General features: G+C 51.2%; 1 protein-coding gene across 17 annotated transcripts in view; it reads left to right on the forward strand.

Moving 5' to 3' along the window:
* The window catches only part of MSI2 (musashi RNA binding protein 2), a 253,693-nt gene that overhangs the window by 223,955 nt on the left and 5,025 nt on the right, over nt 1-24,713 (forward strand). For 2 of the 17 annotated variants that reach the window (XR_010072119.1, XM_063342575.1), the window contains exons 11-14: nt 3,029-3,052; nt 4,224-4,286; nt 8,107-8,198; nt 23,298-23,452. Coding sequence is in view for 15 of the 17 variants with exons in the window: in XM_063342575.1 (XP_063198645.1) it covers nt 3,029-3,052; nt 4,224-4,286; nt 8,107-8,198; nt 23,298-23,405 (287 nt within the window). In the remaining 2 variants the exon portion in view is untranslated. Of the gene's footprint in view, nt 1-3,028; nt 3,053-4,223; nt 4,332-5,759; nt 5,787-7,664; nt 8,044-8,106; nt 8,199-23,243; nt 23,453-24,713 lie in introns of those variants that run through there. The other 15 variants (XM_063342573.1, XR_010072120.1, XM_063342567.1 and 12 more) reach the window with 15 other exon arrangements.

Consider the following 24,713-nt stretch of genomic DNA (forward strand, 5'->3'; position numbering starts at 1 on the left):
CGGCAGGGCTGGGCGCTGCCTGCCCAAAGGTGTGCCACCCCGCCATGCCCCCTCTCCCAAACTCATCCGTGCTTGCAGACGGCACTTGCTTGCAGCCAGCCGTTGGCTAAGTCTGTGACCTTAGCACAAAGCATTTAAAGCCAGATGTGTCCACCTCCCCTCACACAGGGCTGCTTCGGTATTTAAAGTGAAACTGTTGATGCAGGAAGCAGAAAAATTTATCTGTGAAGAATTGAACTCCAAATACTGGCTTTAGCTCGTTCGGAGCAATGAGAGAGCGTGAAATTGATGTGAATCCTCAGGGCTTTCCTGGAGAGTGTGTGAGCCCATTGCAAAACATTCATTGTAAAATATCTTCTAATTGCAATGCCTAAAGTGGGCACTTTTGTCCTTTTGAGCAGCTTTGGTATCTTGTTTTCTCTAGGCAATTATAAGCAGCGGATACACAAAGAAGGACAGGGATCGTTTCAGCAGGAATCGGAGCGCCTTAAACAAACTCGATGAATGAATCGATCTCTCCCTCCACCCCTTTTGATTTCCCAGTTGACTTCAGAGAGCAGAGGGCTCGGAGGAAGCTGGGCTGGTGCCGGCTGCGCTCCCTGCCTGGCCGGCAGCGGGATCGTCACTGGGGTGGGATCCAGAGCACGCTGTGGTCGCTGCTCCCCTTGACTTCAAGGTGCTCTGGTCCAGGCGCCCGTTCCTGGCACCTGGTTGCATCCAAGCTGCCTGTTAAAAATGAACCGGGAGTGTGCAAGCCCCTCGGTGGCTGGCTACAGGGTGCAAAGAGCCTGCTGATACCCCACAGCCCTCGGTGGCCCCTGGGTTTCCCCTGCGGCCAGCAGTCCAGCATGCCCAAAGCCACTGCTCTGTTTCCCAGAGAAGCCTGCACTTCCCAGGCATGCTAAGGGAAAATGGTGGCACTGGCACATCACACGCTGGGCTCTGCCAGCTCACACTTCTCCTTGCTCCATGCTCCAGCCCTTGGAGGCGTCCCAGGTGCCCCATGCCGGGGGTCCCCCTCAGTCAGAGCAGGATGGATGGCATCCCCCTCTGCCCGCTGCCTGGGGAGCAGCACTCGGGAAGGTGCCGCTGGGACTCGGCAGCTGCATTTCACCCTGTTTTAAACCCTGATGCCAGGGGAGGGGATTGCGTGCAGGCACACGGCCTCGCCAAAGCATCGCTGGTCTGGGGGACCAGCAAGAGGCTCCATGGACAAGCAGGTTCCTTCTGGGGGCCTGGAAATCGGTTAATGCTTTCCCCTTCACTAAAGAGCTGCAGATACCTCAGCTCTCAAATTTTAATACAGTGGTGTGACAACACAGGCAGAAGGATGCTAGAGCCAGAAGTTTCTTGCCGTACACAAAATAGGCTCAGTATTAATTGCACTGTCACTGTAAGCGCTATTCTTTAGTGTAGAAGTTTAAAAACAAGGGCAGGGAATAATACAGTGTGACCAAAGTGCTTAAATAATTCTATAGGGCTGGTACGAGGAGAATTACAGAGCTTAGTGGTGGAGCTTGATCGGAAAGTGTAAGAGCCCGGCTGCACCCTTGGCTCTCTGCAAATGTCTTTCTCAAGTCATTTTGCTTCTTTGTGCCTCATTTTATCCTGTCTGTGACACGGGGACAGCGTTGGCTGCCGATCGCTGGTGAGAGGTTTGGGGGAAACAACCACTTCAGTGCAAAAGTAAGTTAGCCCAGTTGTGAGACGCCGCACAGCATTAATGCGCTCAACAGTGTGATGACGGGGAAATTTGTTTTCAGCTGAACGAGCTGATTAATGCAGTGCCTGGCAAATGTAATTCCAGCGTGGGGGATTGATTACTTTCAGTACGTTGGATTGATTTAGGGATCCTCCAGTGATGGAGCCAGCCTGTGAGTCTGTATCAGTAAGCAGGTTTTTGCCAATCTTGATAATCAATCCCTGTTTCCATCTCCTGCTTCTGGAACCGTAAGGGCCGTGCAGCCGTGTCGCTGCCGCTCCGCCTCCGCCCAGCCGACCACAGCGTTCCCGGGCAGAGCACGATCACACTTGAATTGTTTGGAGTGCCATGTCGCGCAGATGCTTTTGTCTCAGAATTGGGATAAGAGCTTTATTTTGGGGGTGGAGGCATTAATTTTTCACACATCTGTCCACTGGAATGCAATAACAGATCCTTTGTTCAGGCTCTTTCTGTGGAGCGCCTTCTCCACCCTTGTTATTTCGTTCTTCTTTTGCATGGCAAAACTTTTTGTCCTGCATTTCAAATAGATACTGAGCGTCCCTGGCAGTTGAACAAGAGAAACAAACTTTCCAGCCCTGTTATTTATGCCGCTTTCAGGGGATGCTTGGTGATTTGAAGGGTATTTGATTGGTTTTGGCAGAGGCATTTTATTCCGTGGAAAATCCACAGCTCCTCTGATCCCTTATGGATGGCTTAGGGAGCCCCTGGAGCCTGCAAATGAGAGATTTGCTGTTGGCCAGCTGGTCCTGGAGGTGCCATGGGAACGCTGAGGACACTGCTCTCGGGACGCGCGCTGTGGTGGGCAGGGAGCGGAGGAGGAGAGGCCGTAGGGACGGTGCCAGCTCTGCTCCCTCCTCACCCGCAGCAGGAGGGCTTGGGGCTTGGCCGAGGCATGGCTCTGCATGAAAACGAAGCCCCAGAGCCTCAGCCCTTGTCCTCCTGCTGTTTGAAGGTTGGTTTGACTCTAACACCAAGGTCTTCTCGCTCCAGCGTATCGCAGCGCCAGCCCTAAATGTATAGGGGGACCCAACCAGGGTCGATGGCTCCATCACCAGCAAGAGGGAATTTAGCGCTTGGGCATTTGGTTATAATATCCCCTGGTCCAGATGGGCTTCCTCCTGCATCCCACTGCGCAGAGATTGTAGCAGTTCATCAACATAATAAAACCAAACAGATTCACGTGGGCATTAAGGAGCAGGATTTGCTGTGCGGTGCGTGGGCTCTGTGCACGGGGAGCAGCAGCAGACACCAGCCTGGGGTAGCTGTGCATACATTTACCTATACTATTCTTTTTTCCCCCAACAGCCCTATTACCATATTTAAATGCAAGTATGTCTTTTTTTTAATTGATGTTTTCTGTAGCTTCAGGTCACTCTAGCCTAGTTGTTCTCTGCTTCTTTCCCCCTGGTAGATTACCTGTAGCTGAGACGATAGTGCTAGAGGTAGCGGGCTTGTAGTCTGCTGATTTCTCTGGGTCTCGCTCTCTCCGTTCCTCAAGCTCGCTGTCCTCTTGTGCTGTTGCCTCGGTTGTTTTTCTGTGGTTCTTCAGCATTGCAAAGCAGCTGTGATCAAAGTCCTGGAGCCTGCTGGAGAGGCAGGTCCCGTGGTGGTGACTACCCCAGGGTTGTCCCGGCGGGCATCAGGAGCCGTCGGAGCTCCCCAGAGACCAGGAACCTCCGAGGTTTTGGTTGACTTGGCAGCAAGGGGGTTTGGGGTCCTTGCTGATCACCTGGGCCTTGCCATTGCCCTCTTAAAAGACGTGTATTTAAAGTCAGAGCCTCTGGCAGGTCTTTTGAATATTAATTAAGTAAAGAAACTAAATCTGCAATCTTGCTAGCAGCATTTCATTCATCTGTAAGGGCTCGGTCCCCCTGTAGCAGGGTGTATGTCTTAGAGCTCCTTGATCTGCGGCTGTTTTGCTTTCAAAAGCTTTTTTTCTTTTTCTTTCTTTCTTTCTTTCCTTCTTTCTTTCTTTCTTTTTAAAATTACATTCCGGTGAATTTTTTCTGCTTGATCCCAGCAAATCTGTGATCTTGACATGAGGACCTCCTCATATTTTCCATTACTGCTATGTCTGTAGATCAGCACGTTATTATCACTTGCAAATAAGCAAAGAAGAGAATTCCCTCGTTGTTTTGCGAAGCGGTCTGACCCTGGCCGTTTGAGAGTTTGGAGATGTAAGCTGAGCGCTGCAGGCTCTGCCACCAGCCTGTCCGCTCCGGCACCTCGGCTTTCACGGCGTGCCGTGGCCAGGCGCCCCATCAGCGGCACATGCCGCCATGTTCCTCTTCTGCCAAGGGGATTTGGGCCACCGTTGTGCCAGCAGCGGGCACCTGGCGAAGGCTTGGCTTTTTCTAAAGACGGTGCCTGTTGATGGTGCGGAGAGCCGGGATGGCGACCTCTGGAAACGCCGTGCCCTCGGTGGCCACCCCGCGCCCCGCAGAGACTCGCGGTACCCGCTGGCTTCTTTCTTTACCCTTCTCCTTTTCTCCACGGCCAGGTTTTCCGGCAGCGGCTTATGGACCAGTAGCAGCAGCAGCCGTGGCGGCAGCAAGAGGATCAGGTAGGGGGGCCCGTGGAAGAGCAAACCCTCAGAGTGCAGGGTCAGGTAAAAGCTCTGTCGGTATTCTGTGTGGCTGCAGCTCTCCATCATTTCTCTGATTTTCCTCACACTTATCCTGGGGACCTGAAAACAAACGATCAAAAGAAAAAAAAAAAAAATTATATAAGAAATAAGTAGTCAATCCCAAACCAAACCCAAACTACAAGCAGAGGCCACGGGGCCTGGAGCACCTTGCAGGAGGTTGGCGTAAGAACTGCCAAAACCAGGGTAGATATTCTTTGTTTCTTTATTTATTCCTTTATTATGTTGGTTTCTTTGTTTCTTTAGTTTAAATTCGAGGTTATAAAGGACACCCCCCAAAAAAAAAAAAATCGATTTGTGTTGTTGAAAAAAAGGTTTCGTTACTCATGGAAAGCTGGCGCTGAGGTGAGGCGGCAGCGGCGGCCCCGGGTGCTCCCGCCATGCCCGGAGCCGCTCTTGCCTCCTCAGCCGCCGCCGGCACGAGGGTCGGCCTTCGCGGGGCACTGGGCGGCGAGGGGACATGTTCCCTCGGGCATGGCATCCCTGGCCCATGCAGGGCGAACGCTGCCCCTCGTGCTGCCGGCACCGAAGCGCGGCCGGCAGCTTGCCGGCCCTGCCCGCTTCACACCCCAGCCTGCCTTCATGGGGAACGCCAAAGCTTTTCTTCCTGTCCTTCTGAAAACTTTTTTTCCCCTTAAGGGAAATAAATAAATCGTTGCCAATTACCGTTACTACCTTAGGTTTTAAATTTATCCCAACACGTGAATTAGTGCTTTGCGCAGGTAATTAAGTGTTCAGTAGAGCCATCAGTGAGCTGTTGGCTTGGGGCTGCCATCTTGGCTACCCAACCTGCCCAAATCAATCCGGGACGGAGACGCTGACGTCCCCGTGCCTCCTGCCCCAGTCCTGCGGCTGCCAGCCCCTCACTGGGCCCGGCTCACCGAGGTGCCGGAGCAGGGGACGCGGCGGTGGCAGCGGTTCCCAGCTCACTCATGGCGCAGTCCTGAAGTGGAGGTTTCTCGGTGGCTTTTCTGGCAGTCCCGGTGGGCTCACCGGGCTCTTCCCGAAAAGACCCGACCAAACCGCTGCCTGAGGGGCTACGAGGAGGGCGCAGGCCCAGGTATGTCTTGAGTGTGAGCCTGATGCCATGGAGGCCAAAGAAAGACACCAGGAGAACTCCGTTCCATGCAAACTGGCACTGCTTGCAGGCTACAAAGGATTATCTGTACCAGTTTCATCTTGTGGCATGTAGAGAACGCCTAAGGGGTGACTTGCCAGACTGGTTGTGGGGATTCCCCATCTCCCGGCTTTTCCTACTGCCCCTTCATGGAGGGGGGGGGAAAAAAATAGTTGTTTTTTTTTTTTTTTTAAAAAAAAGAGGTTGATTTTGCATATGATTTCGGGAAAACAGACTTCATTGTTTCTGCCTCTTCCTCATGTTTTGCCCTTCAGGTTTTGTTTTACGTGCAAACAGAGCTGGTGAGTTGCCCCTTAGCAAGGCACAGAGGGTTTGGCTGCATTAACGTTGCTTCCCTGATTATTATTATTTTTTTTAATCGGAGTGCTTTTGGTGCCCATTACAACTGAACTGAGCATTGATCAATTCTGTGCCTGAAAATCATTTGTCTTTAATTTGAGTGTTTTTTGGTTTTTCTTCTGTTGGGTTTTCTGTTTCGTTTTGTTCTTTCGTTTTTGTTTTTTATTTGAACTTGCAATACGAAACTAAATCTAACCCTAAATTAACAACTCCCTTTCTGGCAAGTTTAAAGAGCAGTATGGTGTTTGGAAATGTCTTTCAAGTCTCAAAATTGCCTGTGTGCACAAAACTGGCAAAACCCCAAAACTGAATCAAAAGGCACCCCCCTCCCCCAGCCCCGAGATCTCAAGGAGGAACATGGGTTTGTCACCGGCCCGGCCCCAGGGCCGCGCACATTTGCAGTGAAACGTGCTCTGGGAACAGCGGTGTTTTACGTAGAGTCATCTCCATCCAAAGACGGTTTTCGGTAGGGACATCCTGGGTTCGCCACTTCCATCCAGCAATGGTAGTGAATTGTATTCAGGAGCAGTAGAGTACGATCGATCTTGCGCTACAGTGTATGGGCCCGATTCATTACAAGAAAAATGGTTGGGGTTTGGTTTTTTTCTTCTTCTTTTCCGTTGGGTTTTTTCTTTTTCCTTTGCAAATTCGCACAGCCCTCCTTCACGCGTGCCTAATCCAAAAGCACAGAGTGCAGCACAGTTGGCCTTTAGTGGCCCCTTTCTGCCAGTAAATGGAAAAAAGACGGAAAATGCCCGGGCGGTTGCATCGCACCACCCCTCCGCTCGCTGGGGAGGGCTTTGCACAGAGGCTGTTGGAGATGTCCCCATCGCTGCTGCCCCTTCTGCAGCGCTCTGGCCCCACCACCTCACTCTAAATTGACCTCCTCTGCTCTCCAGCCTCGTCCTGCCGGCTCTTCCCCACCGTCCTGGCGTCCCTGCCGGCGCGGTGGCTCTGCCGCCCTGGAGCTCGGCCCGGGCGCCGGTGCCTGCCGGCGTGCATCTTGGTCTTCCAAGGAGGCTGCAGCCCCTTCGCTCCAGCCCCCCGGGCTGCGGTGCGTGGGCACTGACCACCTCGGTTTCTCCCCGGGGGTGATGTTCCTCCTCGTAGTAAAGCTGGATGTTTGCTTGACAGCAAAAGCAGCCCGGCCCCGGTTCTGCGCTGCCTGGTCTTCCCTGCCCTCGCCCCTTTCTTTTTCTGTGGCAGTGTGTGAGGATGCGGTCACCAGTTTCCCTTGCTAGAGAAACAAGTTCTCTTCTCTGTCACAGCAGAAAGGGACGTTTCCCCCTGCTCGTGCTCAGTGCCACTCAGAAATTCATGTCTAGCTTAGGGTGAACACAGCGATGCTTCTCTTTATAAATCACGTGCCCACTCGACATCCCAGGGATGAGGCGATAGCTGAGGTCCCTCGAGCAGATGGTGGGGTTTGCCCACATCCGCTCACGCCGGATGGGACTGTGCCGCCCAATCCCTCAGCTGGTTTGGACAACCTCATCCATTCTTGTATTTTTTTTTAATGAATTGGGACCTGAGCCATGGAAAACAAGCAAACTTAAAAGTCTGAATGCTGCAAACTCCTCCTAGACAACTTCACTATCAATGTCACGTTTCTTTTGAATCCACCTGACATATTTTACGTGTAAAACATTTTTGTCGTGTAAATGCCTTTTTTTAAAATACAGTCATGGGGGGGACATATTTTTCTTGCATTTGACATGGGAGGGATCCATTTGGCAGGAGAGCGAGACAAGGAAAATTTGGGAGGAGAGGGTTTTCGCTCCTTCCCCTTTGGTTCATTGACAAGTCTGAGATTTTTCCAGTTCCCAACCTGTTGCCACCAACTATTCCTCCCTGAGGACTGGAGACAAAACCGATAAGGCCATCCGTAATCCAGCCCGACCCCCGCTGCTCGGCACCGGGAGGAGCCGTGCGTGCCTGTCCCAGGTGAGCGGCGCAGGCTCCCTCGTGCACGCTTTGCCCGCCGAGACGGCCGGCGGCGCGCAGCGCGGCGGGACAGCGCGGTGCCGCGGCACCAGGAGCTGCTTTCCCCCCTCCCCTGACCCCCGGCACATCTGGATTTTGGGCGCCAGTCCCGGCTTGCCAGTGCTGCCTTTGAGCCCTGCGCCCCGACAACCCCTTACTGTACTTTATACTTGCCAGCTATAACAAATCTCGTAACGTGAGCTACTGACCTTGATGGTGAGTGTGAGCAGTTATGTTTTTGTTGTTTTCTCTCTTGCTTGGTTGGGGCTGCTGTGAGAGAGGGTGTCTCTGAGGCATACTTTCCGGCCTCTCTTACACTCGGACGTGCACACCTCCTCTCAAACACTCTTCTGAGCGCTCTCAGCGGGAAGGTTTGTCCACAACTATTAATCCTCTCTCAGTGTCCAGCTTCTTGTTAGTAGCAGCTGGTTGCATGTTTTTTGCTTGTTCGGACGAAACGGTTCAAGAAACAACTCATATCAACTCTTGAGAAATGTCTCTATTTTTTTGTACACTTTCTTTCTTTTGATGTTTTTATTAATTTCCCTTACTTAAAAAACAAAACACCTGTCGTCCCGTAAAACATTTCACATCTCCCCTTGCCTGTTCTTAGAGTGTATGTATCTGTGGGACTGAACTAAATGCATGCACTGTAGTAGTCGTACTGGTAGCAGTAGATGTAGTTGTAGAACATGCATTGTTGAGTTGATATTATAGGTATCATCAACGTGAACTAGCGTGGCAGTTAAAAGCATAGCCTTGGTCTGATTGAAAGGGTAGGGCTATCAACACAGCAGAGAGCTGCTAACGGCTTGGATCCATAGTACCGTATTTGTTAAATCCCATTATCTGGAAGTTTAAATTGAACCCGGCTGTAGGCAACCTACACCCTCTGTACAAGAACCCGCACATGGCTGTTATGTTGATAGTAAATTTGCCATTTTTTTTAATTCAAATTAAACCCCCTAGGAATTAAAACGCTGACTATAGCTATATTCTCTTATTTTTATTTTATAAAAAAGAACTTACGATATTTTAAAAATCATTTTACAATCATGGTTTCTTCATCAGCCTGTTACTCGTCCATATTAGCCCATAGAATCATTTGTTGGCAGTCGTAGACCAGATGTGCCAAACGCAAGTCACTCCATTTGGGTAGCTAAATAATACCGTGTGTGCGAAGCAGCTTCCCGCAGACTGTCCTGAGACACGAAGCGATTGTTTTTAGGTCATAAACCTTAAATCTTGTTATGCAACAGAGCCTTTGAGCTAGTGGCGGGTCGTACTCATTGCCATGTCACCCAGCTTAAGGGAGCATTTTTAAAATGAAGATTTAACATTTCATAAATACCAGCATGAGGAGTTCGAGGCAAGTTCATCCTCTTTGCCACTGAGCCAGCAAGTGTCTTTGCTTCTTGTGCCCGGGTTTCTCTGCTAAACTTTTAAAATTCTGTCACAGATGAAGCTGCAGCCAGTAAATTTAACAGATGGCAATTGAGATCCCAAATTAGGCTTTTGTTTATTTGTTTAGTTTGTTGCTTGTCAGAAAGCGTCCTGCTGGGATGTAGAAAAGCTACTGTACGGCACGGTCACGCCTTCCCTCCTCGCCGTGCCCCCGACCGTCCCCGCAAACCAGAGGTGCTGAGTTGGAGCATCTTCCTGCTCCGCTGGGGATAGGCAAGGCAGTCTTTAGTGCACTTCTTCCAGCAAGCGCTTTCAAAGGAAATAAAATATCCAGAATGGGCTTTCTAAACGTAATTAAGGATTTGTATCCGCTCCTTACCTCTAATAGAACATAAAGTAAATCAACCAAACAACCGCTTGGATGGGGCTGACGCAACGCCAGCCTGCGCGAGGCAATCTGAGCCACCCCTATTGCTCTCCTTATTGCTACCGGGGAGCCGAAACGCTTGCGCATCACGAGGGAGAACAATTTCCCCCTTAGATCTCAATCTGCCAGGGAGACGGGAGGACCCACTGTTTAACGTGCCAGGCGTATGATGAAGCGAGGAGTGTATCTAAAAGTCAGCAGAGCGACAAATTGCATGGGGTTTAGGAAGCCTTGTCTTACACTTAAAGAAGGTGCTCTAAAAATTTAATCTTGTCATTAGGCACCCATAGTGTTAGCAAATTACGGCCGTAAAAAGTGGGACAATGGTCGGTCTGTGTGTGTGGAGGGAGAGAAGCCGCCACCAGCTCACAGAAATGTCATAAGGAGCGTTTCGGAGATCCAGCGATGAACCAATTTGGGATTTATACGGCCCGTTGAGAGGACTCCCTTGTGGCATGGCGGCTCTGATGGAACTGCTCTCCCTCTTTTATTCTACTATATAAAAGTACATAAAGTTTAATCCGAGCTATGTAATCTCAAAAGCCAGAACCTAACAAGTGGACCACTTGGGAGCAGCAAGCGGGCTGAAATTTCTCACTCCGCTGGAACCGCCGGTAATTATGTGACAGAGACTGGCGGCTGATGCATCGCAAAATTAATGGCTGCATCAGATTTTATCTTTTGCTTATGTTCATCGCGGAGGCAGTCTGCGCGGGAGAGCATTGCATCCCCCCAGTGGGGGGATGAGGCACGGGGACCCCACGGCGCGTGGGGCTTCGTTGGGGGGCGGACAAGGGGACAAACGTGGCGTGTTGAACAGACACAGCCGCAGCCGGGTCCGCGCGGAGCCCTCCCACTGCCCCGCGCCCCCAGCTAGTGCGGTGCGGCACTGGAGGAGGCCACTTGGCATTTCTGTGGGTGATTTTGGCCTCATCACTGACAGTATCCTCTTACTCTTTTGTGAGCACCATGGTTACTTTTCTGACTACTACCCCAAACTGAAAAAAAAAAAAGGGGGGAGTAATTTCTGTTTTGGTTCAGAAGTGCTGTGCTGGTCCAGGGTGGAAATTGCACCGGTCCTTTGCAGAATGCAGGCTACACACGAAAATGGCTTGGTTTATTTTGCCCTAGGATGCCACTTTTTGGTTGTTTTGGTCCGCGAGGGACTGAGGGAGTGTAGTGATGGGACGAGGGGGAACGGTTTTGAGCTGAAAGAGGGGAGGTTTAGATGAGATATTAGGAAGAAATTCTTTGCTGTGAGGGCGGTGAGCCCCTGGCCCAGGTTGCCCAGAGCAGCTGTGGCTGCCCCGTCCCTGGAGGGGTTCAAGGCCAGGTTGGACGGGGCTTGGAGCAACCTGGGCTGGTGGGAGGTGTCCCTGCCCAGGGCAGGGGGTGGCACTGCATGGTCTTTAAGGTCCCTTCCAACCCAAACCAGTCTGTGATTCCTATGGTGCTGAGTAGAAAATTCAGTAGATCTAAAACAATTTGGTGCTGCTGCTGTTAGGCCTTGACCACAGCGGCGGTCGTTTCACAGGGCTCCTGGCTGAAGTCTATTGTGGTTAAAATACATCAGCTTTAATCGATAATTTTGTAATAGAAAATCTCGTGCACTTGATAAATCATCTCCAGTGCAATTAGTGACCACCTCTGAAGTGCAGACTTAAGTACAGTGGAAGTTAATCTTTAACGAATTTAGCGGCTAACTTTTAATAGTCTTTTCAATCAGGAGAATTATTTTCAATGGGAAAACACTCCTCAGCAGAGCTCATCTTGCCGTCCCGGCTGCCGCTCTTGACACACGGCAAGCGGTGATGGCGTGGACATGCCGCTGCCTTGTGCTACGGGCAGGGACCGGCTCTCTGGTGCCCAGGACCACGCCACCTGCACGGGGCCGCTGTGCTCCAGCCCCACAAAGCCCCGCAACCGCCAGTTATCGCTGTTTGGTTTCCTTTCTCCCAGCGGAAGCGGAGGGATGGAGCTCTTGGCCGTTGCAATTAGACTTTGTTCCATGCATGATGCAGACGAGTCGTTGTGAAGTTTGAAACGGGGGCCTTCAGCGAGAGCTCTACAGGGCAATGAGATACTTGAGCACATGAGCACGTCTCATGCATTTTAATCACTAAACGTGTAAAGTACTCCCTGAGCTGAGGGGTAACTTGCCTGTCTGGCAGCAGTCGCAGGCTGTTACCCATTAGTGGAACAACTACTAAATGTGACGCGGCGCACATTTTACTGACATACTATTGTGAGTATTTTCATGCTGACTCTCTCCCCAAATGCTTTAAAAGTAAATACATAATTACAGTTATTTTTTTCTCTCGCTCTCCTTTCTGAAATAGAAAACTGAGAAAGAAGCAGTGGAGTTTTTCCTTGCAGCAGATGTTAGCATGCATCTGGCTCTGGATTAGCTTGAGGAGCGTGGTGGATTAGTAATTGCCAGAGAATGCAAAATTGGTCTGCAGGTATATAAAGTTGAGCTATTTAAAAACAATAAATTCACACAGCTGGGTCTTTTTAAGGATATTTCCTGCTAGTTAAAGCAAGAGCCCAGAGCTTTGTGCTATGAGGATTCTCAGGTGTCTGTGCCCAAATCCTCCCCTGCCAAGGGGCTGGGGTATCAGCTGCCGACAGCGGAGCTGGTGCCACCGGCTCTCCCCCAGGCACCGCGTGGTGGGCAGCAGCTTGTCGCGGTGTTTCCTCGTCGATGGGCTCAGGTTTTCCGTTGAGGGGGTGTTGGAGGCAGGTCTGCTCACGGTGCCCAGCACCCCTCTCCGTGCAGGCGCTAGGGGCAGGCTCTCCGGCAGGAGAGGATCACTGCGCAGGAAGCACCGGGGGCTGTGGGCTGGAGTTCTCTTCTCTTAACCTGGATAAACCCCTGTGCTCCCAAGCATCCGCTCAGCCCCTGGGAGTCCATCAGCAGAGGGAAGGTGCCCTCGGGCAATGCCCTCCTGCTACGGCGGCTTAAAATATGCAGCAAAACAAAGGCTCATTTTTGTTTTCATTTTCCTCCTGTACAGTCTGTTATTGTACAAAAGGCTTCAATTTAAAATTAACAGGAGTGATAGCCAGTTAATGTGGTACAGTGGGAGGCCGGAGTTTCTGTTGCTATGGCAATGGAGTTCGGCTCATTTGTTTTGTAGATGAGTAATTACTACGCAATTAGAGTAGGCTAAAAATAAAGGGGCCTTTTGTTCCCTGTTACTCATTAATATTAATAAAAGACCTGTCCAGGCTGTGGTAAACAATTAATGCAGATGTGGTTGCCCATGGTAAAAGTAGCAACAGCTTTCGTGTTACCCAGCACGAGGTGAAGGCGCCGGCGTCGCCTGGCTGGGCTCTTCTTCATTTTAAATAGAAAAATTATTAGAGAGAGGTCTGCGTTAGCACAGCATCACCAGCTTTAGCCCTTATTTGCCAGTTGGGTGGATGGTAATAAGTGTTAAAGCTTAATGTGCAGACACAGACAGCAGGTACAGCGCTGGGGTCAGATCCTGCGAAACAACCAGCAGCCGCAGCCCTCCGAGTTGTGTGCAGGAGAAGCGCAACGGCAGCAGTTCCCTGGTGCAGGAATCTCGTCGTTTATCCCTCCTAGCCCAGCGTTGGCCGATGGAGGGCACAGGGCCTTGCCGGTGGGCAGGATGCCCCAGTGCAGGGGCTGCTCCGCTGCAGAGCCGGGGCTGGAGCAAAGAGCTTGCCCCAGAACCCGAGCACGTGAGAGCGGGAGTGTGGTGCTGCTGAAGTGGCTCCGGTGCAGCACCTTACAAACACCGAGCGCCAAAAAAGGGTGGAAGAAAACAGTCCCAAGCATTTGATGTGAAGTATGTAAACATGAAAGCACACCAGATTTTAAATTAACTGTAAAACCAGTTAAATTGAGAGAGAAAACTGTTAGGGAGATGACTAACGGGACAGAGTTTACCTCTCTTGTGTTTGCTTGTCTCAACGCAGCCGGTGAGCATCCCTCGCTGGTGGGGAAGGACAGCGGAGCTGGGCCATGGCCGGCCTGGTCACCCCCCTCCCCACAGCCCCGGGGTGCTCGGCACCCCTCGAAAACGCCACTGGTGAGGTGGAATGTCTGCAATGGGCAGCAGAGGCACCCGAGTGCCCCCAGCCCCAAACCCTCCAGCGCCATGGTGGGGGGCGGGTTGCAGGCGAAGGGGAACCGCATCCCTCCCAAACTGTTTAACTAATGGAGGGAAACGTAGCACAGCCTTTGTAAGGTCGACATTTGTTTGTTGTTAAGGATCTAATTAGAAACATGAGAGGGAGCTGAATGGCTGCTTGCTCGGCTAATTAGCGACATGCACGAAGACCACTTTGAACTTCAAGGACACAAAGCTATTAGCGCTAACATCAAAAATGGATTAAACTTCTGTGCTTTTATAATGATTAAAGATGAGCCGCTCAAGAGGAAATCCTTTTGTAAGGCTGTGACAAGAGCTGGCTCCCTGATTGCAGCTTCTACAAGTGAAGCTTTGTGTGGCCTCCGTGTAGCACTCGGCCCGGCGCGAGAGTGACACCGCTAACTTGCAATATGGAAAATGTGATTAGGCAATAAATATTGATCGTTTGCAAAAAATTACAGCCAAGCTGGAAAGTGCATTTATCTGTCCTGCTCCATAACCGCAGGACTTAGAAAAGCTGGGCTTGAATGCGCTGGTTTTCCTGTCTTTTCTTCTGCAAATTGGTGCACGCCACCAGCTTCGAGACGTGGCTGGGACTTCAGGTGCATTGACCGCAGGACTGAGCAGAAGCAGGTGCTGCTGACGTGCATGAGAGGGACGGGGCTGGGTTTTTAAAACACCTGCACCAGTTGAATTTTTAGCTTGCCCGAGCTTGTGGAATCCACCCAGCTCTGTCTCTCTGCTCATCTAAGGTAGCTTAGAGGTTGTTTTTTGTGTCCATGGCTCAGCATCCGCGCTGGTGTCGGAACAGAAGTCTCCATGCTGGGACGGTGTCAGGAGCAGTTGCCACAAGATCCCAATGGCCATTATCGCACCGCCGTGTCCAGCTCGGTTCCTAACAGCCCGGGCTGCCGCGGGCGCGGGTCCGAGGGTGTGAATTGTGGTGGCAGCCCCACGCAGGGCTGGGTGCCGGCGGCAGCGCTCCCTCCCCGGGCTCCGCTCACTTCCAGCGGTAATTGCTGAGCCGGGAACCTGCTCACCACCCACTGCTTTCTGTCGTTATCCCTGCGATATTTTGATGTGTGAAGCCGTTTCCAAAGGGGCTGCAGAGGCAGAGCAACCTTTTAAAGTGTGACTGCAGATAGAAAATAACGTACAAATAGGACCTTGTTACAGCAGATAGCTGCTCTCAGTGTCTCTTGGCCTCATCACCACTTATTTTGCTGATGAGCCCGACAGTTGTTTTATTTTATTTTTTTCCCTGCAGGGCCAATATAGCTGCAGGGGAGGGACAACGGCTGCCGCTAACCCGGCGCTGCCTGCCTGCTCCCCGTTACAGAGCCGTGGCAGGGGCGGCAGGGAAGGCACAAAGCTCGCTGTTTGATTTTCCAGCGTCAAGACTGAACTGACTGTCATAAGCACAACGTCTAGGGCTCGTAAGACTTGCAGAGGAGCTCTGTCTGCTGCAGGCTTCTTACAGAGAGGTGTTTGCTTTTCAAGTCTGGTTGGGAAGAGCCTGAGCGAAGTGCTGTGCCGTGCGGGTCCCCGAGAGAGTTGTACTAAATGGCACCTCTAATTGTAACGCTGGGGTTATTTGTTTTTCTGGTTTGTCTCCCACTTTCTGTTTCAGCTAGTTGGGAGCTGTTTTTACGGTGTTGCTCTCCAGAATATCTGTGTGTTTCCAGCTCATTATTTCTGAGACATTTTTGAGTTTGAGCGTTGATCGGAATTTGAGGTGTGCCGTGTGCTGCCTCAGACATAAGACAAGGCTGTATGTAAAAGCGCAGAGACAAGAAAGTGATGTGTCGTGGCTTCCCATAGTTCAGCCTGACCACAAACGTGTTTGTGCCTCGAGCTGGAGCTGTGTGCGGTGGTTGGTACGGGAAAAAAGAGCCTGAATGTGAGCGTTTAATTCTGAGTGCTGTGCCTGTGCACTCCTGCAGCCTGAATAGGCAACCAAGAACGAGGAGCACCGACCTCTGATTTCAGACTGGCATTAATTTGTACATCCAGTCTCGGGTAAATCGCGTCTTGGTTGTTAGCATCTCTGAAAAGCAAGGGACAAGCTCCCATTAACTTCAGCCGTGGATGCACAAAGAATTGGCTTTGGCCAAGCTATCCATATCATGTGTGCAGTGCTAGCTAATGATATTTATAAGGCTCTAAGCGCTAATGATGTAAGATTTGCATGCGGCGCTGAAGTTTTCCCGCAGTCCATACCATGGCTCGTTATTTAAAGTATCAGCGTCACACTGTGACTGCTGGGCCGTTCGTCACGCACGCGACAACGTGGCCATTAGCGCTCGTGCTCCAGGACACATGGGCTCCCCAAGGAAGGGGGCGATCTTCCCTGCTCCAGTCGCCGCGGTTTTACTGCAATGTCCTCTGCAGCGCTTGCACTTGGGTTGTTGCAAAGGCAGCACAGCAGGCTTGGATGCTTGGGTAACAGGGGATAGTCCTTCCATGAAAATCATCTCTTAAAATCCAGCGGTAAATCCTTAGTGCGTTGAATTAAATGCCTCCAGACTGTGGTGTAGTTCCCTGTCCCAGCTGGGCTGCTTGGGACCCTGCTTTGCTGCTGTGCTGAACCCATGGTGGGCAGAGGAACAGGCAGCAGTGTGCGCAGGTAAATACCATCCGCTTGCTGCCGACGGCACCGGGTGCCTGCTCTCCATGGGCTCATCCCGCCGGGCCACTGCCAAACGGCACCTCCCTGCCCTGTGCCCCCCACCCCTGCCCCTTTCCATCCCTGTCGGCAGCGTTCAGTGTTGTTATATCACTTACTCCTTCGAGCTGGAAGATGATGTTTGCAGCATGTTGTATGAATTTTTCATAAAGATAGAAAACCAGCCTAATCTTGTGAGCTTTGAGTCTTGGTAGTGGGTAACGGCTTTGATTTAAAGCATTTTGTCTTAATGATAGTTATATTGAAAATTTCCTGCTGCTTTCAAGCACGTGTAGTTATTATCATAAACACTGATGGTAGAAATGCCTGCCAAATTGTGCATGGCTGTTTATGGTAGATGAGAGAGTCATCCAGAAATTAGAGTGCTGGATCAACAAGTTGTCAAGAAGCCCGGTTGTACAGAAAGCCACCCCGCGGCCGGTGGGACAAGGCAGGAGCAAGGAGGGCCTTGGAGGAAAGAAGCGCTGGAGATGACCAGCACTGGGTGTAGAAAATGCTTGGCAGGAGATCAAAAGCGAATTTCTGATGAGAAGGAGCTGCTTGAGAAGAAGGTGAGGAGTACGGAGGGAGATCAGCCCCTCCCCAGGCAGAGCACTCGGGATGAGGAGCCCTCTCCGGGAGGTGCAGGCAGCCATCAAGTGCCGTTAGATGGGTCTCTGGGGGTGTTGGTTTAGTACTGGCCAAGGCACACTTGCAGACGTGGGGTCCCAGCGTTACCGCAGCCGCGTCGCTGTGGGGCGCAGGCAGGGGACACGGGTGCCTGCCGATAGGGAGGAGCTGGGGCGGCTCCAGCCGGCTCCGTTCTGCTCTCAGCTGTTCTCTCAAGTGCAAAACGTATTTCTGGCTGTGGTAAAGGGGTACTGTATCTCATCCTGAAGTACCCTGCCTCTTCTCAAAGAGGAAATCCAGTAAATCGTGTGGTGGTTTCTTGCAAATGTGAGGTTTTTCTTGCCTGTGCACCACGGCTGGGAAGGCAGCCACGAGCTTCTCTAACCACGTTTTGCACCGGTCTTCACCTTTCTTTTCTTTTATATCCGTATTTGTTATGTGTTTAAAAAAAAAGCAAAACCACAGTAGTTACCGGTGAAGAGACTGCTGTAGGAGCCAGTCTTCCCTCTGCGATGGTGGTTAAGTCTTTGGGGTTTGGTGCTGTGGGAGAGGGAACAGTGTTGTCACCGAAGGCTCCGTGTGGGCTGCCTGCGGGGGACAGCGGTCCCCATGCAGTGCCTGTCTTACACCTCTGTACGGATTTCACCTGGTTTATTTCCTTTGAAATACAACGTACTTTAGCGAGGCTTAGAAGTGTTGCTTTGTCATCATGTCTGATTTACTAGGTCCTAAGGGACTGCCCATCAGCCTGGTACCACGCAAGTTCTCTTTGTAGGACAGTAATGTCAAAATCCTTACATTTCTTCTCACTTTCCCTCCCTTTCCCTTCTTCATTCATGGCTGAATTGAGTTTATTTGGGTGGGATTCCAGCATCTGATTTGTTGTGCTTTACCCAGCTGCCCTCTCCGCCCCTGCAGCGAGGCGTTTGGATCCTCGTTAGTGTAATACGCCGTTCGCTAAGGCAAATGTCATAACGAATCCTGACTTAAGAAATTTCTCAAGAGTTCATCGAGAGAGAGTTTATCTTTCAATGGTGACCTTTCTTGTTGAACGCGGATTAATGTATGAGCGGGATCTGTGTTAACATGGCAGTTTGCAGGAGAAGGCACTTGATAAGTGAGCTCCAGCGAGCTCCGTCCCTGCTCCCCGCAGAGCATTCCGTAGCACCGAGCCTCCTGCCTCCGCATGAACCCGGGCTGCCAGCTGCCCCTCGGGCTCCAGCTCTCGCCTCCTTGACATAAACCACTTGCTGGCTGAACGTTGCGTTGAGAAGCGTCTTCCACGCGTGTTAAATGTGGGTAAAGACGGCTCTGCTAAAGGACGCCAAGATGAGCGAGTAATAAAATAGCCTTGCTCCTTGAAGCACTGTCTCGAGGTTATGGATGCATTTTAAAATTCTCTCCAAATTCCTATTTATTTTAGCAGAAAGACTTTCAGTAGATTCTCCGGTGAGGAGATGCAGCTTGGGCAGAGGAGAGGGTGCAGTGAGCAGGCATGGTTGGACCAAACATGTTCCCGAGACGAGACCCCCGTGTGGGTGCGTGCTGCAGTAGGGAATTACAGTAAACCCTGGCTTTTGCTGTAGCAAAACCTGGTGCTGTAAATAGTAAACGCTCTCAGCGGTTTGTGGCACGGCACCGAGTCTAAGCTCCTTTTATCCATTTCCAGCCCTGTCAGGAAGGGCATTTCTCTGTCTCTTCCCATCACCTCTGGAAGATGGAGGCAGTACCAGTGTTTGCCGTGACTCTCCCAGCCACCCCTTCAGACAAGGTCCACCTCCTGCTGTGCCAGCCATACACAGCAGATCCCAACTCCTCCATCGCCGACGCTTTGCATTTAAAAAAACCTGTTCTGGGGCTGTTTTGTGAACCCACATTTGCTTCAACATCTCGTGCCCCATCTCACTTTCCCTCGCTGCTTTTCAGTGCTCCCCAAGCCACCGTGGCACTGGGCAGGGTAGAGCCTGAGGCTCCCCAAAGCCTGTCCCTCTGGCCTGCTGGCAAACGTTCACTTACTGATCAAAATTTACAGGCTCAGAGCCTTTTCCGTAAGAAAAACCACAGCAAATTCAAAGTGAAGCAGACAAGTCTTTAAACTTCCTGGTTCGCATCACTGCCACATCTCTTGGCTGCTGTCTCCTGATCTCCACAGGTGTAGGAAGGAGCTTCTGTAGCCCAGAGGGTTGTTTTGGGGCTGAAGAAGACAAAAGTTGGTTAGCTGTGACTTACAGACATATCTAATCTTTTCCTTATCTCTCCTGATCTTGAACTATCACAGGGCTTCCTGGTGACACTTGGGATTGTGAATTATGTGCAGGGGAAACCCTTGAGTTGGAGGCACTTGGCCGCAGTCTCAGAGCTGTGAGAACGTCCGGTGCAGGATGGTTTCCTGTGCAATTGGTTGGTAAATTGGACCTGAACCTTTCAGAGCATGTTGGAAATGGGCACTTTGACTACCAGGACTTCCTGGGTGCTGGCAGTCTTTGGAAGGAGAGGAGATGGTCCTGCCAAGCCCCAGGTAATGCTCAATCAGTCTGATGAGTCCTGCCAGCAAACCAAAGTCAGGAAATCTTTGGTCAGCTTGGCCAGTACCTCTGGTGGGACCAGGCAACAGGTTGGGCTTTGCTGCTGGTCCCCATTGACTGGCATCAAGACATGGTCAGTGATTCCCTCCCCTCTGCTGGGACAGCGCAATCCCCTGGCGGTTTTTCAGCAATGTGCTCCCGAGCTTCTGCCCTTAATTATTTCCCATTCTGACCGCAGGGTGTCAGTGGCCGGGGGAAGCTCTCAGATTCCTTCCAGCCTGCAGGGCATCCATCTTAACGCTCTGCGATTCCCGCAGCTCACAGCAGCCGTGGCTCTTGGACAGCTTCTGCCTCCTCCGGCGACTGAGCCAACATCGGGAACTTGGTCATAAAGATGCATCTCCAAAGAGTCTTAAATTTTCTTGGAGGACTGAAACAGTATCTGGAGCCTGGAGGATTTGGGGGGGATTTGGGGGTGGGTGTCGTGTTCTTCATTTTAGTCTCGGATTATTCCAGGTTTGTGTAAAACAAATCTGTTTCCAGGTATTTCTTTCCAGAAGGCATCACATTTTGCATGTTGGGAAAGTCGTTCAAGGTCCCTTTGCTGTTGTTCCAAAGCGATGGTAAAAGTGCTTCTGGCTCCAGGTGAGCTTATGTGCAGCTATTGTAGGGAGACAAATATTTAGCAACTCACCATGGCTGAGTGAATCGTTAAAATACGGCTTTCTGAGGAGCGCTTAGCCTCCTAGTAATTATGAGAGCTGTTCTGTTTCATTTATTGGGTCTGGAGCAAAGTGTCGGCTCTGTGAAAGCTTCCAGCCCTCTCTGCGCTGGTTTGCAGGCAGCCGTTCCGCAGGCGTGCAGAGCGGTGCGTCCCAGTCTCCGAGCGGCAATTCCCGGGCGATGGAGCGGCGGGCGGGCTTTTGGGGTGCCCCTTTTTCTGCAGGTGCTCCTGTGAGTGGTGTGTGAGTTCAACTGGTGTTCAGTGGACAGAAAATTGTCTTTTTCTTACATTAGATACCCAGAATCAGAAGGACTTTTGAATAATCGGTTGCCAGCTCTTTCTGCATGTATGAACGCCGGTGTTTCCAGTCTTCTTAGAGACATTAATGACAGTGGCCAGGGTGGGATGTTTTGGGGGACAGAGCCTCTCTCCATGGCTCCTCGGTCTCCATTTGTGAGGTTTCAGGACACGGCAAAGATTGTCCCCTTGTCCCTCATGCACGGTTCTGTGGTTGCGGGTTAATGATGCAAAACTCTCCCGCGGGGTGGATGTCTGTCTGTGTGTCTGTCCTGGTAGCCACGGCATGGCCACAGCCTGTCAGCGCACAGTGCACGCTGCTCCTCCCCATGACGGCCACGGCAGCAGGTGGCTCCGGGCATCGCACGGGCAGTTGCCTGGGGCTGAGGCTCTTCCCTGCTCCTGGCCCCAAGGCTGTGGGGCACCATGGGCTCCCTGGCCCCACCGCCGTGGGGTGCAGGAGTATTTTAGTAGCAGGATCCCCCCCCCTTGCCTTGCCCCGACCCTCTGCCGCGCTCCTGCCTTTGCTCCGAGCGGCCAACTGGGTTTTCTGTGTGAGACTTGGCAGTAAAACTCGCATCCGCTTTATTGAACCAGAAGGAAGAAAAGGGAAAAAAAGTGCTAGCTTATAGTAATAAAGGGCTTTTGAACATCTCAGCTGGATATTTTTCTTCATGAGTGAGAAGGCCAAATGTTATCTTGACATTTAATCTTTAATAATAAAAAAGGCGCTTTGTTTGCCAGTGAATTCCAAAATCTGTTTACTCTCTCATGCCTTATTTCTTTTAACTTGCTAGCTTAGATGTCCTACTTACTTTCCCCTGCTACCCGTTCAGAGCCGCATTAAATAGTTTATTTTGTAAAATTTACTTTCCTGTCATTGCAGAGCCGACAGCTACCGGGTTGACTTTTTTTTTGACCGGTTCATTCATTCATTTGAAAAATGGAGGGGGGACACACCTCTCGGTGCAGGGGGAAGGGGCCAGGGCAGGAGAGGTGATAGCCCAGCAGGAAGCCCAGGCTGAGCCCAGCGCAGCCTACATAAGGTGCTGCCAAAGCCTTCCCTGGGGCTACCCGCGGCGAGCGAGCAGGGCTTTCTCCAGGGCTGGTCTCCATCCCTGCGGTGGGTCAGCACGGCTCTGACCTGTGGCTAGCGGCCGAGGGTTACTGCAGGCTGTCAAACTTTATAAACCCTTTTTAGTGCTTAATGAAGATACGCGGGAAGTCGCAGCCAGAGGAAAAGGCTGAAGAAATCTTGGCGCAGCCTCGAACGCGGAGGTGATGGGCTCTGCCGTGGGCCGGGTGCCTGGTGGTACCAATACCTGCAGCTGAGGCGCCTGGGGCGGCTGTGTTGTTTGTCACCGCCGCTGGACTTGTCCCCTCCCCAGGCGCATGTGCAGCAGCGTGCACAGCCCTGGTGACCGGGAGGTCGGCCCTGGTGACCGGGAGATCGGCCGTTAGCTGTGTGCAGCGAGTGCCTCGGCGCTGCCGGTAGCTGCCCGCGGCGGGGATGCGGTGAGGCAGTAGTGGGTGCGGGCAGGAGGGTCCCCGCGTGCTCCCCAAGGACCCCACGAGTTCCGCTCAGGTGTAGCTCCAGCTTCCCGCAAGCCATTTCCATCCAGCTCCTCCTAGTCCGCTAACTTTTCTTTTGCATTGAAACTTTTTACTCATAAATCCTACATCCAAGAGCAAATGTGAGAAATGCCAGAAGCCTGATCATCTAACATGCTTTAATATCTAAATTTATTCTTTAGTATCATTCTTATTTACATTGTTTTTCTGTCTCAAAAAAAAAAATAAAGGGAGGAAAAAAATAAAATTTTCTTTTACTTCCACATTAGGAGGTGAGTTGTCATACACCCTCTGGAATTCTTTTTTGCTTTTGATCTTTATTTATTTGTTTAATTTTGGTTGATGTCCCAAGCATGGTTTTGGAGACGAAGGTAGGTCTTCGCTCTCCAAATCAAAAGGAAAAAAATTAAATAAAACAACACTCCTTGGTCATATTAACAAAAAAAAATCCAAACTGTTCCATTCCATACCATTTAAAGAAAATTTAAAAATCTACTATTGAACTATTTCTACAGCTTACTGATTTAAAAGGGCGGGTTTGTTTTTTTTCAAAAGTATCGAATGGATCCAAAAACGATTTTCCTAGACGCGATTGAAGTTATTTGCTGTCAACATTTTAATATCAATATTACCACAATGTGTAGTCTCAAACTAGTTCCTTTGTAGTTTGCATGGGATGTGAATGCTGTCTCGGCGTGCCCAGACCTAGAGAACTTGTTACTACTGCATGAGCATCAAGTCAGATGTTGAAAAATATCTATTATATTTTGTGATAATTTGGTGAAAATGAGCACCTCCAGTCTCTGGTTGCAGTAGTGTGTTGAATGATTGTTCTTTTTTTTTTATATATATCCATATATATATTTTTGGAGCTCTAAGCTTCGTAGTAGTACGGGCTGACTCTTATCCAGTACTTGCTCTCCTATCGCATGGCCTTGGTTAAGTGTTAGAAGTTGGGCCTAGGCTGTTTATTCTGGTGTTTGGCTTTGTAATAACGGTGCATGCCCGGCGTCTGGCCTCATACCCAGCTTTATTCTCTGCACACCAGTCTTGAATAGCTACAGTGCTCAACCGAATTTTGGCGCACCCGCTTCCCCGGCAGGCTCCAACCCAGCCCGACCCGGAGGCTTCCCCGGGGCCAACAGCCCAGGGCCCGTCGCGGACCTCTACGGCACGGCCAGCCAGGACTCCGGCGTGGGTAACTACATAAGCGCCGCCAGCCCGCAGCCGGGCTCCGGCTTCGGCCACGGCATCGCCGTAAGTACCGACCAGAGCTGCCGCCCCGGCGTCTCGGTCAAGGGCGGCGGGGGTGTTTCGTTGTTTAATGATGATTGGGAGGGGGGTTGCGTTGGGTTTTTTTTGTTAATTGTGACCTGACGGCGAGCGTGGCGCCTTGCTGCCGTAGCCTGCTAGAGCTGTGCCCGACCCGCTGGAGCTGCCAATGGGCTGCGCCGCTCCAGTTCCCAACTCGGCCAGAAGTGCTCATCTGACGCCTTCTGCCCTCCAGACTCGACAATTTCCAAAAGGAAATATTTAATAATTATGGGCTTTAAAGTTTCTGCTCATCTATACGGGCTTTCTATTAGCCCAACCGCCCATCCCGGCTGATGCGCCCATTTGCAGACAACGCACCAGTCCCTGCTTCCACCTAAATGGTGGAGGTGAGGTGGTGGAGGCCCCATGGCTGGAGACATTCAGGGCCAGGCTGGATGAGGTTCTGAGCAACCTGATCTAGTTGAAGATGTCCCTGCTGGCTGCAGGGGGGTTGGACTAGATGGCCTTTAAGGGTCCCTTCCAACCCAACACATTCTGTGATTCTATGAAATGAGCAAAAAGCAGCTCATTAATTCAATCATTGGGACCCCAGGGCTGCCCACAGCCATCCCACCATGGGGCTGTCCCACTCCCCACTGCCCGTCCCTCCAACTGCAGCATCCCTGCGAACCGGGGTGGACGCTGGCATTTGCTGACCTCCTGGGTGACTTCCAGCTGGTCACGGCATCGCTAAAAGTCCTTAAAATCTGCAGGTTACCAGTAAGACGCTTCCGGTCCGTTGTCAAGTCATTGGAAAAGTGCCTCTTTAACGCGGCGCGGGTCTGCAGTCTCACTAATGATGGGCGATGGAGATTTGCTTAACAAAGCTGCATGCTGGTTTTCCGATCGCGCTGTTTTACCTGTGTGTGTTAGCATGAATGTGGTTGGGCCTCGTTGGTGGCTGTCACTCTCCCAAGCAGAAAAACTGCGACCGAAGTCGTTTCCCTTTTTGTAGTAAAACGATGAGATTGGTTATTTTTTCCCTCTCGTACGATAAAGGTGGCGAAGTACAGAGGGCTCCCCCAAGACCCCGGCAAACCGAGCGGAGAATTTCACTCTCTGACCGAATGGGATGGGTGGGGGGAGCGGGAGCGTAGTGCAGACAACGTTCCTGAAATTCTGTTATTTTAATTGCATAAGCAACCAGTCCCCAAAAAGACAAAAAAAGCCCCGCTACCTCCGTTTGTGCCCTTGTGCTCAACTC

The sequence above is a fragment of the Chroicocephalus ridibundus genome, chromosome 7 (genome assembly GCF_963924245.1).
Source record: "Chroicocephalus ridibundus chromosome 7, bChrRid1.1, whole genome shotgun sequence".
Classification (NCBI taxonomy): domain Eukaryota; kingdom Metazoa; phylum Chordata; class Aves; order Charadriiformes; family Laridae; genus Chroicocephalus; species Chroicocephalus ridibundus.